Source organism: Drosophila innubila, chromosome X (assembly GCF_004354385.1).
Source record: "Drosophila innubila isolate TH190305 chromosome X, UK_Dinn_1.0, whole genome shotgun sequence".
Taxonomy (NCBI): domain Eukaryota; kingdom Metazoa; phylum Arthropoda; class Insecta; order Diptera; family Drosophilidae; genus Drosophila; species Drosophila innubila.
Window position 1 is genome coordinate 33,154,392 of NC_047626.1, and position 14,475 is coordinate 33,168,866.

Consider the following 14,475-nt stretch of genomic DNA (forward strand, 5'->3'; position numbering starts at 1 on the left):
CACTGAAAGACAGTTGAACTCACAACGACTACGAGAACGACTGTTTTCCTTGTTGTTTTCCTAGTCTAGAACACAATGAATCCAATGAGAGTGCTAAGCATCCTGGCCTGTCTGGCTGTGGCCGCAATGGCCTCACCTTCCAGTCGCATGAATGACAAATCTGTCAACCAGGCACTGAAGCCATCGCAGTGGCTGTCGTCACAGGAATTGGAAGCTATCCCTTCCGTTGATGATTTGACTCTAGAGCGTTTGGAGCGCATGCCCCTGGCGAAGGGCGCTGAGTTGTTGCAACAAGTCTGTAAGTATTCAACATTTCAATATAGAAATATACGGCCGATTATGATGTCCTTGTCCTTGTACAACAGATCATTTGTCGCAAATCAATCATGATGTTGAGCCCAACTTTGTGCCCAGCAACGTTCAGGTCTATGTGCCCAAGCCAAACGGCGACAAGATCGTGGCGCCAATCAATGAAATGATCCAGCGATTGAAGCAGAAGCAGAACTTTGGGCAGGATGAGGTGACCATCATAGTGACCGGATTGCCCCAGACCAGTGAAACTGTGAAGAAGGCCACACGCAAACTCGTCCAGGCTTACATGCAGCGCTACAATCTGCAACAGCAGCAACAGCAGGCTCAGAAATACAACAGCGACTCCAATGACGACAGTAAATATCAGCGCACTTCCAGCGAAGAGGACAATAATGTGCTGGCCAATAATGCTAACACAAACACCGGCGACATTATTGTAAGTATCTGTTTTCTTAGTTGGACGTTGTACATTTTATAATAATCATATTAATCATTTTCAGGTTATTGACTTGGGATCTTCGTTGACTAACTACAAGCGTTATGCTATGCTGGATATTCAAAAGACTGGCGAAAAGATTGGCAAGTGGATAGTTCAACTGACCAGTGAGCTGCAATTGCCCCATGAGACCATTCATATGATAGGCCAAAACGTTGGTGCCCACGTTGCTGGCGCTGCCGCCAATGAGTTCACTCGCTTGACTGGTCACAAGCTGCGCCGTGTCACCGGCTTGGACCCCTCCAATATTATCGCCAAGAACCTGTACACACTGGTGGGTCTTTCCCGAGGTGATGCTGAATTCGTTGATGTTATCCACACCTCAGCCTACGGCATGGGCACGACCATCCGCAGCGGCGATGTTGACTTCTACCCCAATGGACTGGGAGCTGGTGTGCCTGGTGCTGAAAACGTTGTTGAGGCCTCCATGCGAGCCACCCGCTACTTTGCCGAATCTGTTCGTCCAGGCAATGAGCGCAGCTTCCCCGCAGTACCTGCTAACTCGCTTAAGCAGTACAAGCAAAACGATGGCTTTGGCAAGCGCGCCTACATGGGCATTGATGCCTCCTACGACATCGAGGGTGACTACATCCTACAGGTCAACCCTCAGAGCCCTTTCGGTCGGAACGCACCCGCACAAAAGCAGAACAGCTACCACGGAGTCCACAATGGCTGGGAGAGCCAGAAGGACTTTTAAATAAGACGACAAATAACCCCAGACATCGCATAATGGACAACATCTAATTATTCTTATGTTGCACTTAAAGCTTAAGAAACAAACAATTGGATATTTCCCAAACTAAATATTTTTATTACAAAATTTATGGCAATTAAACGTACACTCTTTTTAAAAAAAAAATGTTTATGATTGAAAGTTAAAAACCCATTCGCCATTCTTATGGTTTTATGCAAATGCATATAGCTGCAAAGAAGCATCCCCGATCCCATAAAGTGTATGGGCAACTCCACAGCGACGATACATGGAAATCGTAAGATATCTGTACTCATTTTCACCGTCGCGACGGTAAATTTTGCCATTCACAATATTCGCATCGGTTTTCACACAGATTAATTTCACATTCGTTAATTTTTCATAAAATCTAACAACACTCTATTATTTCTGTATGCATTTCAGTGGCTTGAGTTGATCGAAGCAAAAAGCTTCATCAATTTTTAGCAGATTTTCAGTGGATTTTGTTCTCTGTGGCACCCCTGATTGTATTTTTATGACGAAACAGTCTTTTAGAAATTTCAATATTTTTGGATGCATTTTGCACATTTTAATAATTGAAAATGTACGCCAACATACATGTATTTTAACAAATACACCTGTTGACAATTATTTGCACCTAGTGTCCTGCTTGTGTATCGACTGTACTTGTTAAAAGCGCAACATTATCATAAGATTAGAAAAATTTTGATAAATGCGTCGCAAGCTCAGATTGATGAAGGACGGTAAATTATCGCCCAGTTAAACCTTGTGTAAGATCTGTAATATTTCATATAAATTTGGACAGACGTATAAGGCAATTGCAGACCAATTGGTCGCATTCACCAGAAAACATTCTCCATGTTTAAGTACCACAAAAATTGTGTACTACTGATACTTCCTAGTGAACGCTTTGATACATTTTTCTATCAACAGCTGATAATCGAATTATCGATAGTAAAAGTTGTAAGCAGTGCAGATAGGAAATTTAATAAAAATTATCTAATAATTTAAAATAAATTGTGTATAATTAAAAAACTGGTGCTGCAGTTGCACATTGATAACAAAGAAAACATTCGATAAACATTTCATGTACTTCGATAAAAATTTCTGACGAGAGCAGAAAAGTAGCACAAAGTAGCAGTATTTTTTATGATACATGCTCAGGTATCATGATACACAAAATTTGGTATCATGATACGGTATCAGTCCCGTTCACCAGAAGTATCATAGGTATCACAAAAATTATCAGGGAGCAAACGTGCCTGGTGAACGCGACCCTTGAAATGCTAAAAAAATGATATATATTGCAGTTAACTATTTTAAAACCAATAAGATCACTGAAAATGTTGTACGGCGTAAGAGACCGCATAAAACTTGTGAGAGCACTGACTGGCTGATTGTACGCAAGTCCAAATCAGACCCTCGAGGGAGTGCTGCCGCTATCCAGCGGAAAATAACACAGCCACACAAAAAAAAGCATTTTTTTTCTGATCTGGGGGTCTCCCATTTTTTTGAATTAATTAATAACTCGAGAACGAATGAAGTGTTTATTGGTTTAGTAGAAAAATGGCCAGGATGCCGCCTTTATTCTAAACTCTGCGATCTGCAAATTTGTTGTTCATTAAGCTATCAGCACCAAATTTGCAGATTTGGTTTGTTATTATATTACTAACTTTTTGGTTAAATTTGATTCCAATCGGACAACTTTATCATATAAAAATATAAATTATCGGTTGATGACAACATTTTTGTGAAAACATTATTATACCCATTACTTAAAAAATAAGTAAAAGGGTATATTGTATTAGTTGAAATGTATGTAACAGGGAGAAGGAGGCATCTCCGACCCCATAAAGTATATGTGACGTTCTTTGTCAAACGGAACAAGCCTCTGCCCCAAGTTGACGTGGATGGATTTTAATGATCTTGGACTTAAAATTTGGTCGTTATTTTGAAAGCCGATGGGCACTTTATGAAAATTCAAAATGGCTGCCCAAAATGGCGTCTCAAAAACACGAAAATCTGAGGTTCCCGTATTGTTAAAGCCAAAATAAAAGTCATATTCGACTAGTTTTGGGCTTAAGTTATGGGCAATGAATGTCACAAAAAATTTAGTATGATAGACTAGCGCGCCCGTCTGTATAAACACAAGCATCAGAGACAATAAGAGGTGGAGTAACCAAATTGGGCACACAGATTTCTTTATACCCCACGCAGATCAAGTTTATTTCAAATTTAAGCCACACCCCCCTCCGCCCCCGCAAATTGCGAAAAACTATCACACCCACAGTTTTTAAGATAATACATTTTTTGTGGTAATTAGCGCTATTTATTAGTATTATCTATTATCCCACTGAATCGCAAGAAGATAAAAAAATTAGAACGGCAGTTATGGTGATTTAATGTTTTCAAAGAAATACAAGTTATTTCTTTAAAGCAGCGGTGGGCACGAAATTTGCAATCGGGAGCACTACAACAACATCTACAACAAACACAACTTCTTAAGTCATAAGTTAAAGCAAAATGAACAAAATGTGTGGTTGTTGTTGATTTTAACAAACTAAAACAATTATACACTAAAAGAAGTTCTAATTAATTTTATTTTCAAGTCAAACGCTTATTATGTGGTAAAAATCAAAACGCATCAAAACCAACTTTACTTTTTCACACAGTGTACAAGACGACGGCGTCGCAGCCGAACCTCGAGCATTTGCTGTGTGTTTGTTGTTTAGTTTGGGGGTCATAAATGATTTGCGCGCAGCGTCAAAAGTTGTTGTAGCCGGAGCACTGGGAGCAGCGAGAGCAAGGGCTTGCCTACCGCTGTTGCAAAGTACTCTAATACATATTAAAATAAGTAACGGGTATCCTATGGTCGGGATCTCGGCTATAGCCTTTCCGATTAAGTTTTCAATATTTTCAGGCCAAACACCAGTTTAAAGTGATTGTAAGTTTTTGGCACTTTAACTCGTATATGTAAAAACTAAAGAAAACCTCCTACCTTTATCCCATAAAATTCGTGTAATAGTCTTAAAATAAATTCTGACAGTTATCGCGTTTAAGTAGTTCAAAAAAGCATCCCCATTCTTGCTTTTAACCTTCGTTAAGTTTTATGAAAAAATAAACCCTGTATTTTAAAATCTGTGGTTACTTGCTAAAAAGAAAATCTTAATAAAAAGTGCGGAACTATCTCAAAATATAACAAGAACATATTAGGTGTGCAACTTTGTTCGTGCCGTTTTTTTAAAGATGTCTACAGGGGTAAATGTTGGTTGATATGAATCGATTAAAAACAAAATACAATTAGCTTCGACATTTGTCATCATAAGCACATTAAAAATTTTTAATAATTGCACTATGGACGATTTTTCGGCTTAGGCGGATAAAGTCCAAGATTTCATTGCAGCATAATCATAAAATGGCTTCATTTATTAAAAATAGATACTTCAGTTAGATTAAAAAATATTTTTTTTTTTGGTTGGGTGGTAGCCCTTTTTTTGTGGCAGCTCTGCAAAGTCAGCTTATTTTTCATAAAACGTGCTTGTGAAATTTGGCGCCCAATGTATAGTGACTTTTAAAAGCTAATAAATAAGCAAAGCTGTTATGAGTAAAATAAGTTTGATACGGATAAATATTTTTGAGGTATTTAAAATATATATCTGCTATCATAATTAAATTTATGTGTGGTGTGTTGTTGTTGTTCGCTGTTATTGTTATTATAATATCAAAAATCTAACCAAAGAAGTAGTATTCCGTGGACTATTTCTTTTGTGGCGCACGTCGGTGCAAGCAACTATAGATGACAAGTTTGTTGTTAAGGTCTATTTTCTATAATGTGATTATCCTTTTTTCCTCCTTTTTGCTCCCTTTCGAATAAATCACATTAAAAAAAATGTAAATTTGCTTTGACAAATTCAGGGGCGGGAAGTAAAGGCGTGGCTCAATTGACAATTTTTTTTTTATTCAAAAAATCTTGTTTAATTTAGGTAATATCTGTACAAAATTTCAAGTGCATAACTTCACTTTTACAGTTTTTGTCGCATTTTTTGCCCAGTGCCGATTAGGGAGGGGGTGGTCCAATTTCCAAAAAAAAAAATAGTTTTTATTTTAATTTTGTCGAACTAACGTACACAAAAAATTTTAAGCCTCTAGCTTTATATTTACAGTTTATGCCGCCTAAATCGAAAAATCAGCCATTGTGCCTTTGTGAGCCAAAATCTCGTCATTTGCGAGAAGTTTTTCTTTTCTTTTTCAATTAAAACTAGTCGGCCGGTGCTACAGTCGAGCATACTCGACTGTCGGAGACCCCGTACTTACTATGGCAAAAACTAATAGTGCAAAATATTAAAAAATATTTAGTTAACTTAAATGCATATTCTATCATATTGGTTACAATGTCTCATAAAAACATAAAAGATTTTCAAACTAAGCTTGATATTCGACCGACAGGATATATAAAACCAATTGCTATGCATATTTAATTAGTTTGGTTACGATATCTCATAAAACAAAAAAGTTTTTCATACTTAGACTTAATTTTCACCCGATCGGTCCTATGACAGCTATATGATATACTAGTTCGATTAGAACCGACTTGGGTCGGGTTTTAAATTCTAACTTAAATGCATATTCTATTAGTTCGCTTACGATATCTCGTAAAACAAAAAAGTTGTTCACACTCAGACTTAATATTGGACCGATCGGTCTCATGACAGCTATATGATATAGTGGTCCGATTTGAACCAACTTTGGTCAAGATATATAAAACCAAGCTAAATGCATTTTGTATATGTTTGGTTAAGATTTCTCATAAAACAAACAAGTTTTTCACCGTAATACTTGGTTTTCGCCCGATTGGGCCTATGACAGCTATATGATGTACTGGTCCGATTTGAACCAACTTCGGTCAGGATGTATAAAACTAAGTTTAATGCATATTGTATCAGTTTGGTTGAGATATCTCATAAAACCAAAAAGTATTTTGTACTAAAACGTGATTTTCGACCAATAGAAAAATGTGTTTTTTCAGTAAACAGGTAATATCTTCCCCTCAGCCAAACTTTATGAGTCATATACCAAAAATTGCAAAATTTTACGTACTACAACATACTCAAATCGAAAACGTTAGTGCCGTTTTGTCAGAAATCCCCAAAATCTAAGCTAAATAACCTTATTTCACCTGTAAAATGCTACCTGAGTACGTAAGAAAAAAAACTTAAAGGTACGAATAAAAGCCCTTAAACACACCTCTTTAATGATAAATACAACATGTCTGTAGCTTCCATGGTTTGGAAACTGTTCATTTTTAGCGGGATTTAGCGTTTTCCCGCTAAACTAGCGGTTTTTTTTTAAAAAGTCGTATAACAAACATTTCTAGATTTTCGAAACGGAATAAATCCCCATCATTACATCTTAGCGCTTTGATACAAACAGACAAACAAACAAACTGACTTTTCATCTCATTTTGAGAAGTCCACTAAAAATTTAAATTTAATTATCCTTTGAACTAGTTGTCGAATAATGGGTGATTGAGGTATCAATCGACGCGTATTTTTGATAAGAAAATATAAAATATTACCAAAAGGCCCCAAATGTCCCAATAGCTGCAATCATTAAAATTTTTCGCCTTCCACTCATCTTATAAACCAGGTAAGTTAGAAAAAGTTTTAGTATGCCATTTTATAAGTTTGGACTAAACCTTTCGATCAGTATATAACTCGATCATAGTCATAGCAAATTTTCCATATTATCTGTGTTAATTACTAGTCGCCTTTCGCACCCTTCGTGCTGCTTTCGTCACTAGCGCGAACTGCCGTCCGCAGTGATCTGAGTGCCAAATTTGGTTACGCTATCTCGTATAGTCTTTGAGATCCTTGTGTTTATACAGACAGACGACCGGGTTTTCGCAATTTGCGGGCGCGGAATGGGGCGTGTCAAAAATTTAAAACAAACTTGACCTGCTCAAACGCCTTTGGAGTCTGTGAGTGGGCTTGTGGTATCTTTATCTCCTATAGTCTCTGAGATCGTGGCGCTCACACGGACGGACAGACACACATGGCTATATCGACTCGGCTGTTGATACTGATCAAGAATATATATACTTTATGGGGTCGGAGATGCCTCCTTCTCCCTGTTATATACATTCTAACGAACACAATATACCCTTTCATTATTTTTTAAGTAACGGGTATAAAAATTTAATCCAGAAGCTAAAAATACAGACACAAAAGCAAAGGTTAATTAGCAAACAAAATTTTAAAAATATACAGGGGTGCTACAGAAATCTCTGGAGATTTTGGCTCGAGCTGATTTGCAATCTCTCAAACCAAACCGTAGGTGACACAGAATTTTGAGAGATTTCATTTTTCGGAGTATTTAGTCCGAGTAAACGCGGAATACTAGAACGGCAACAAAGAGTTGCTACCGAACCAAAAAAATTTACTAAAATGTTTTGTTATTTTTGTATTTGTTTTTTAAGTTGATCCCAAAGTGTTAGTATTATATTTGATAAGTGGGAAAATTACAATATTTTTGTGTTTTATCGCTTGTAAATTAAATACAAAAATATTCAATTATTTTGCCCGCCAAAAAACATAAGATGTGTGACAACCCTGCGATCATGTCCGCTGCTTAGTCTCTTATTCGATTGCTTGTGAATGGTAAATTGGTCGATTATGTACAAACACAAAAAAATTATAGCTATTTTTATTTTAGACAGGTTTCGATATAACTACCGTGTCGACAGAAGACTTGCCATCTCTTTCTCACTTTGTGTAAACAACCCAGCTCTTCTTCTTAAGACATTAACACATACCACAAACACTGCAAAAGTTGCCACTTAATGAAAAAGAGAAGTGCTGCATTAACTTATTTTAATTCAACTCTTCACTGCTTAGAGCTTTAATTTTGTTAACTTAAACTAATATTTTTTTATGTTCATTTAATCAATCAAAATAACACATTCAAGACTCCGAATAATTTTTAATTGATCCGAAAACTAGGTGGCATCTCACTTGCTCGGGACGGTTTTGTGCCTTATAAGTGAATGACATAACGCACTAGAGATGTTACTTATATTTTTTGAAAATTGTTAAAAATTACTATTTTAGCCACTTTTTCCTCCTTTTCATACAACATTTTTTTGAGATCAGCCCATTCAAAAAATGATAAAAAATATAAGCAAAGAGATTTTTGAAAAATTATTTTTGCAGTCACTTTTAGAATTGTCTGAAGAAACTATTTGCATTAAAACATTTTTTGTTCAATCCCGAGAAAATTTTTTTTTGAAATATGACTCAATTCTACGTCGACATAAATTCAAAATTTTCAATAGGTACTTAATGGGTTAAGGAAAATTTTGTATCATTCAAACAGGATTTAAATGACCTTTTCATTGATACTTGAATCTTCATTAAGTTAGTTTAAATTATGAGTATATTTAACTTTACGTTTTGTCAAAATAAATATGCCGACCACTATATATAATATATGGAACCGATTTGAACCAAATCTGGTCAGAACGTAAAAAACCAACATAAATGCTTCTATCAACTTTTTTATAGTAAAACTTGATTTTTTACCGATCGGTCCTATGACAGCTATATCATGTAGTGGACCGATTTAAACGAACTTCGGAAAGGATGTACAAAACTAAGTTAAATGCATATTCTATAAAAAAAAACAATGGGATCAGGGTTTAATTAAATTCAAATTGATAAGTCGCAAATCGTTATCGTAATCGCTCGGAATCGATGTTGACTCTACATGTCAAGAGTAGCCACAAACTAAAATTTTAGTCTGTCTAATTTCTAGCAGCACAAGTTTTCCTCTCTCAATCTCTCTCTCGAAACAAATTAGAGTCTGCCAGAGGCTGCTGCATTGCGCGCGCAATAAAAAATAAAATGCAAAGTCTAGTCTCATGCGATTTTACAAGCGGAAAATGTTAAGTATCTTCTTACAACGATAAGCGAAAACTTAACCCTCTAACGGGTAAGACCGTCTGTAGACGGTCTTCCGTTTTTAGATTATAAATGGAAAACTAATAAATTTTTCTTTTCAAGTTTATTTCTTGTGTATTTAGAATTGATTTTCTGACGTTTTAAAATTAATATTATTATTTTCCGATGAACCGTTTTTTTTTACAGAATTTTGTTAAAAATTGAAATTGTGAAAAATATCAGATTTCATTATGACCAAATATATTGCAATTTCAATCGCCAAAAAAAAAATAAAAATTGACTAAGTCTATCGATTTGTGATTTAAACTGCCAGTAGGTAATATTATTCTCCCTTGTTTTGTATAAAAACAAATACAAAAATTCACCTGACAGTCTGTAGACGGTCTTGTCGGTTTGAGCGGAAAAGAATATGACCGTTCGCTTGCATCACAAGGGAATATCACACGCAACTTTTGGTGATGTCTTTTGCTATTTTTTTCTTTTAAAGTTTTTTTTGAGTTAATAATCACTAATATAACTATTAAAATATAATTTTCTTAAATTTAAGTGTATATTATTTATAAAATATATTAATTTATAAGCAATTTTAAATGAACAATTGCTTTAGTTGATGGATTCGGTGGAAGCGATGATAAGTTTAGCAGTGATAAAAGTTATGGGACTCCGATTATGTTGTCGACAACATTTGATCTAGAAACCCAGACTATTCCAAAACCATTAGAAAATTGGAAAATAATTAAAAATGATAATTCCGAAGCATTTCTTCAAGATTTAAGCCTCTCATTCAATTCTTCCCAAGACCATCAGGCAACAGTTTCACCTAAAGTGTTGGTCCTATATCCATCGATATAGAAGAACTATCCTCATTAACAACAGCATGCTTCAAGCCATTCTGAAGCATTCGATCTTCCTTGCCCATACTAGAACCAACTAGTCCTCAAATCCAGTCTACTTCCCGCAGAGTTCTGCTCCAAGATTCAAGGAGTTTTCATATATTCGGTATTGTGAAAAGATAACAAGTGCGGTAGGTTGTCATCTATAAATATAAGTTAAGTATTTCCATTATCCAATGACAACGAACTGCTGCATTACCTAGACGTTGTATGCAGCTGAATAGTCCAAGTCCAAGGTTGTCGCAGGAGAAAATACGCAGCCAAGTTAAAGCCAAGTTAAGTCAAATCGTATTCAATAATAAGCAATCCAAGTTATACCACTGTTCCCAATAGTGGCCAGGTTATCTCTGCCCGTTGCCGGCTAGCTCATTTTTTGGCAACCCTCGTTCTTGCCGTTGATGTTGGCGTCAAAGTTGGCGTCGGGGCCCGTATTGCAGACAGTGCAATTTGACCGTCACACGTTGTTGTTGTTTTGTAGTGCACACGATTGCTGATCACAAGCGTTGGGCCGTTGTTGGCCCAGAACTTGCTGATGTTGTGCAACAGCGAATATGGTGACCGCTGCCTCAGCGTAGTCGCTGCTTCAGTGAGTCAAGGACACTTAGAATGACTTGGCGCAGGGGGCGACGAGGGAAGTAGAACGTTGGGCTCTAAGCGGATATTGCGACATTGCTTGGCATGTGCAGCTCATCGCGAGTGGTGACGATGTTAGGATATCACCACTCCTCAGAGCCAATCCCAATGAGGAAAGAGCTTAAGCACTGCATTATGGTAGGACGCAGAAGCTATATACAAAAAATCAGTTGCCTCCAAATAAATATGGAATACAATAATCACATTGGAAGGAGTCCCTTGAATGGACGGCCTAATGGGCAGTTACACGGACGAAGAGCAGAAACATTAAGAAAGCTATTCTACTATATAATGAGTGTCTTTTCTATTATTTCGTGAGTATGAATGCCACTAATGCAAATATATAATACAAGTGGGTTCTTGCCAGTGATGTGCCGCGTAGACTACACCATGTAGATTAAACGATTGTCTACGTGTAAACAATTGAGTGTCAACTGTAAATTGTAATCGTGTTAGCAATGTAAACAATGTCAACAATGTAGACAATGCCGACAATGTGAGAAGAGGGAGCTGGCGCACTCAAGGGAAAAAATGTATATAAAATTGTTGAGCATAAATGAATTATATTCAATTAAAGTTGGGTAGTTATCCAACTTTATTGTTCATTATTATAATATTATGGTTCACCATAATGCAGTTGTATTAAATGGTTTGTAATTAGTTCGATTTGTCGAATGACAGAAGTGATCGAGAGAGGTAAGTCCGTGATTATGAGTAATTTAGTTCGTTAATTTGATTTTTCTGCTCGGTTGTTCAGATGGAGATCTATGGAGTTTTAGGAGATTTTCGGGATGTTTTGCTTTCTGTGTCACCCCTGATTAGAGTTCATTTGAAACACATTGTCGAGCTCTATAAGAATTTTAAATACAGGATCAATTTACATTATTAAAGGCGACAGAAATATTAACTAAGAATTCCAAAATTACTAAGAAATATATAATTTTATATAAATATAAGTTATATCTAACGTGTAAATTAATAAAATATAAATATTATAGATAATTGCATTTGGGTGACACATTGCATTTCACTTTTTGTTTTTAATTTTTTTAGCAAGGGTTTCAGGCCATTTAAAAAAAAGATAACAACAGCAAAAATCAACCAGCAGCGTAGCCAAACCTATGAAGGATACTAATGTAGACATTGTTTGCATTGTTTACGGATTGTTTACATTTTTAACGGATTGTCTACATTGTTTACGCATTGTCGTCACCAATGTGTAGACATTCAAAAATTACGTGTAATGGCACAACACTGGTTCTTGCATAGAAAATTTCCAACTCAAGCTTTACGATCGCAGAGCAGCTGAAGCAAGCTGAGATCCCTACAAAAACAGGCAAAAGAACTTGTTTCCTTCAAGGAAGTGGCATGAAATGACTTGACCGGCTTAGCAATCACAGGAAACGAGCTGTTCATCTGACATCAGCTCAAGATATGAAAACGCAAATCATTTTCCAATTTGGTTGTATAAAAAGGAAAAAGATGCATATAGTCAGTATTTTGGTAAGTGAAGGTCCAATTTATTCAAATCCCAAACTTCTTTTTGGACTACCATTACAAAAATATATATTTTATAAGACATCTAACTCAAAAAAATACCCGTGAGAAGGATTTTCCACATATTACACAGTAACGGTCAACGCAAGCAATTGTTAATTTAAAACTGCTTATAAATTGATATATTTTATAAAAGTCACTTTAATTTAAGTCAATTGCATATTATTATAGTTATATAAGAAACAAAAAATAGCAAAAGTAATCGCCAAAAGTCGCTTTCGATATTCTTCAGATTTTGTAAATATAAATATTTCGATTTTGCCTGTTAGAGGGTTAATGAATACATGTGTAAGGAATCGGAAATATTAATAATTAAAATTATTGTTTTGCAGGTTTTAGTGCTCGGCAACGATGTAAAAGTAGTGCTGCAAAATTATCGCTCTTCCTCTCATGCATAGCAATCAGCTTCTGTCCGACTTTATTGAAAAATGTGAGTCATATCGAATTTTGCCATGCAAAAATACATAATTTTATAACAATACAATTATATTTTAATCGAATTGTAAATTTTTATGTACACAAATTATACATCAACATTTTCATTACATGATAACGATAACATTTTTGTTCATCGCTCGATTTTTAGTAGATACCCAACAAAATGGGTACTTATTAATGCTGGGTAACTAAAAAAAATAATTGGTACTAGTTCGTTTTCTCTTTGTGTGCTTACTGTTTAATCTATAGTCTGTACTTCAATTCGCCGCGCCGATACTTTACTTCGTATTTTCACTTACTTTGCGCGCGGCTTGCATATAAACGTATATATGATGTCTCGCTGGCACGCTCAATTTGCAATACAGATGTAATTATTGAATTAAAACTAATCCCGAAATATCTTCTCTATTTATGGGTCAATCGCTTTGAAATTTTCAGGGTCGTTTAATAGGCTAACTTCTCAACTGATTGTTTGGTTAGAGAGTGCTACCTTACAAATTGCGCCTGTAAATCCTGTTAGGCGATTTGTGTGCGAAGGGGGCGTGGCATCCACTATTGGTAACAAACTTGATCTGCGTATGGTATCCAGGAACCTACATACTAAGTTTGAAGTCTCTAGCTCTTATGGTCTCTGAAATCGACGAGTTCAAACAGACGGAAAGACAGACGCACATGGCTCAATCGCCTCGGCTGTTGATCCTGATCAAGAATATATATACCTTGTGGGGTACTTCAGGGTATAAAAAGAATTTTGTTTATTGAGATATCTTAACCAAACTGATAGATTATGCATTTAAGTTGGTGTTATATATCCTGGGCAAATTTGGTTCAGATCAATTCAATGTCAAATAGCTCCCATAGAAAGAATCGGTCGAAAATCAACTTTCAGTACAGAGTACCTGGGCACAGGGTATCCTGCTGTCGTGCTCGACTGTATTTCTTTTTTCTTTCCTAGTGCTACAAGTATTAAGATTACTTATAAATTATCACACTAGTCACTGAAAGTAGTGACAATTTGTATTAGTGATGTAAAAATATATCGAAATATCGAGAACTCGATAATAAACAACCTACCAAATTGCCAAAGTTTGAATAAAACATGAAAACGATGCAAGAAAAATAAGATTTCTAATAAAAGTAAGTGTGTATTTTGTGATTACAATTGAGAAGATAGTTAAAACGGGAAGGTCCGAGCCCTGACCAAAATTATGAAAAAAAAATAAATTTGTAAGTGATTTTTATAAATTCTTTTATTTTTTCTAAGTTCTTAAAAATAATTAATTTACTTATTTTTCTGTAAAAAAAAATTTTGATATTTTTTCCTCGTAATAGGTATTTCAAATTAAGCTTGCTAAACATATCGATGCGTGTAGATAAAATAAATGCGTAAATGATATTAACAATGAATTATAACAGAAATATTTTTTTCAATCCATGAAAAAATTAAACGTGAAATCGTGATATTTGCAGAGGCTAGGG

General features: G+C 35.6%; 1 protein-coding gene across 1 annotated transcript; it reads left to right on the forward strand.

Moving 5' to 3' along the window:
- The first annotated feature begins 44 nt into the window (after positions 1-44).
- On the forward strand, positions 45-1,643 carry LOC117786032 (vitellogenin-1). Its single transcript, XM_034624304.1, has 3 exons — positions 45-298; positions 366-748; positions 813-1,643. The coding sequence occupies exons 1-3, from the start codon at positions 76-78 to the stop codon at positions 1,503-1,505; spliced, it is 1,299 nt and encodes a 432-aa protein (XP_034480195.1). The 5' UTR covers positions 45-75; the 3' UTR covers positions 1,506-1,643.
- The last annotated feature ends 12,832 nt before the right edge of the window (positions 1,644-14,475 follow it).

Coding starts and splice junctions, on each gene's coding strand:
- LOC117786032 (XM_034624304.1), top strand. CDS start 76: ATGAATCCAATGAGAGTGCTAAGCATCCTGGCCTGTCTGGCTGTGGCC. Junction 299..365: donor TGAGTTGTTGCAACAAGTCT/GTAAGTATTCAA, acceptor CTTGTACAACAG/ATCATTTGTCGCAAATCAAT. Junction 749..812: donor CAAACACCGGCGACATTATT/GTAAGTATCTGT, acceptor AATCATTTTCAG/GTTATTGACTTGGGATCTTC.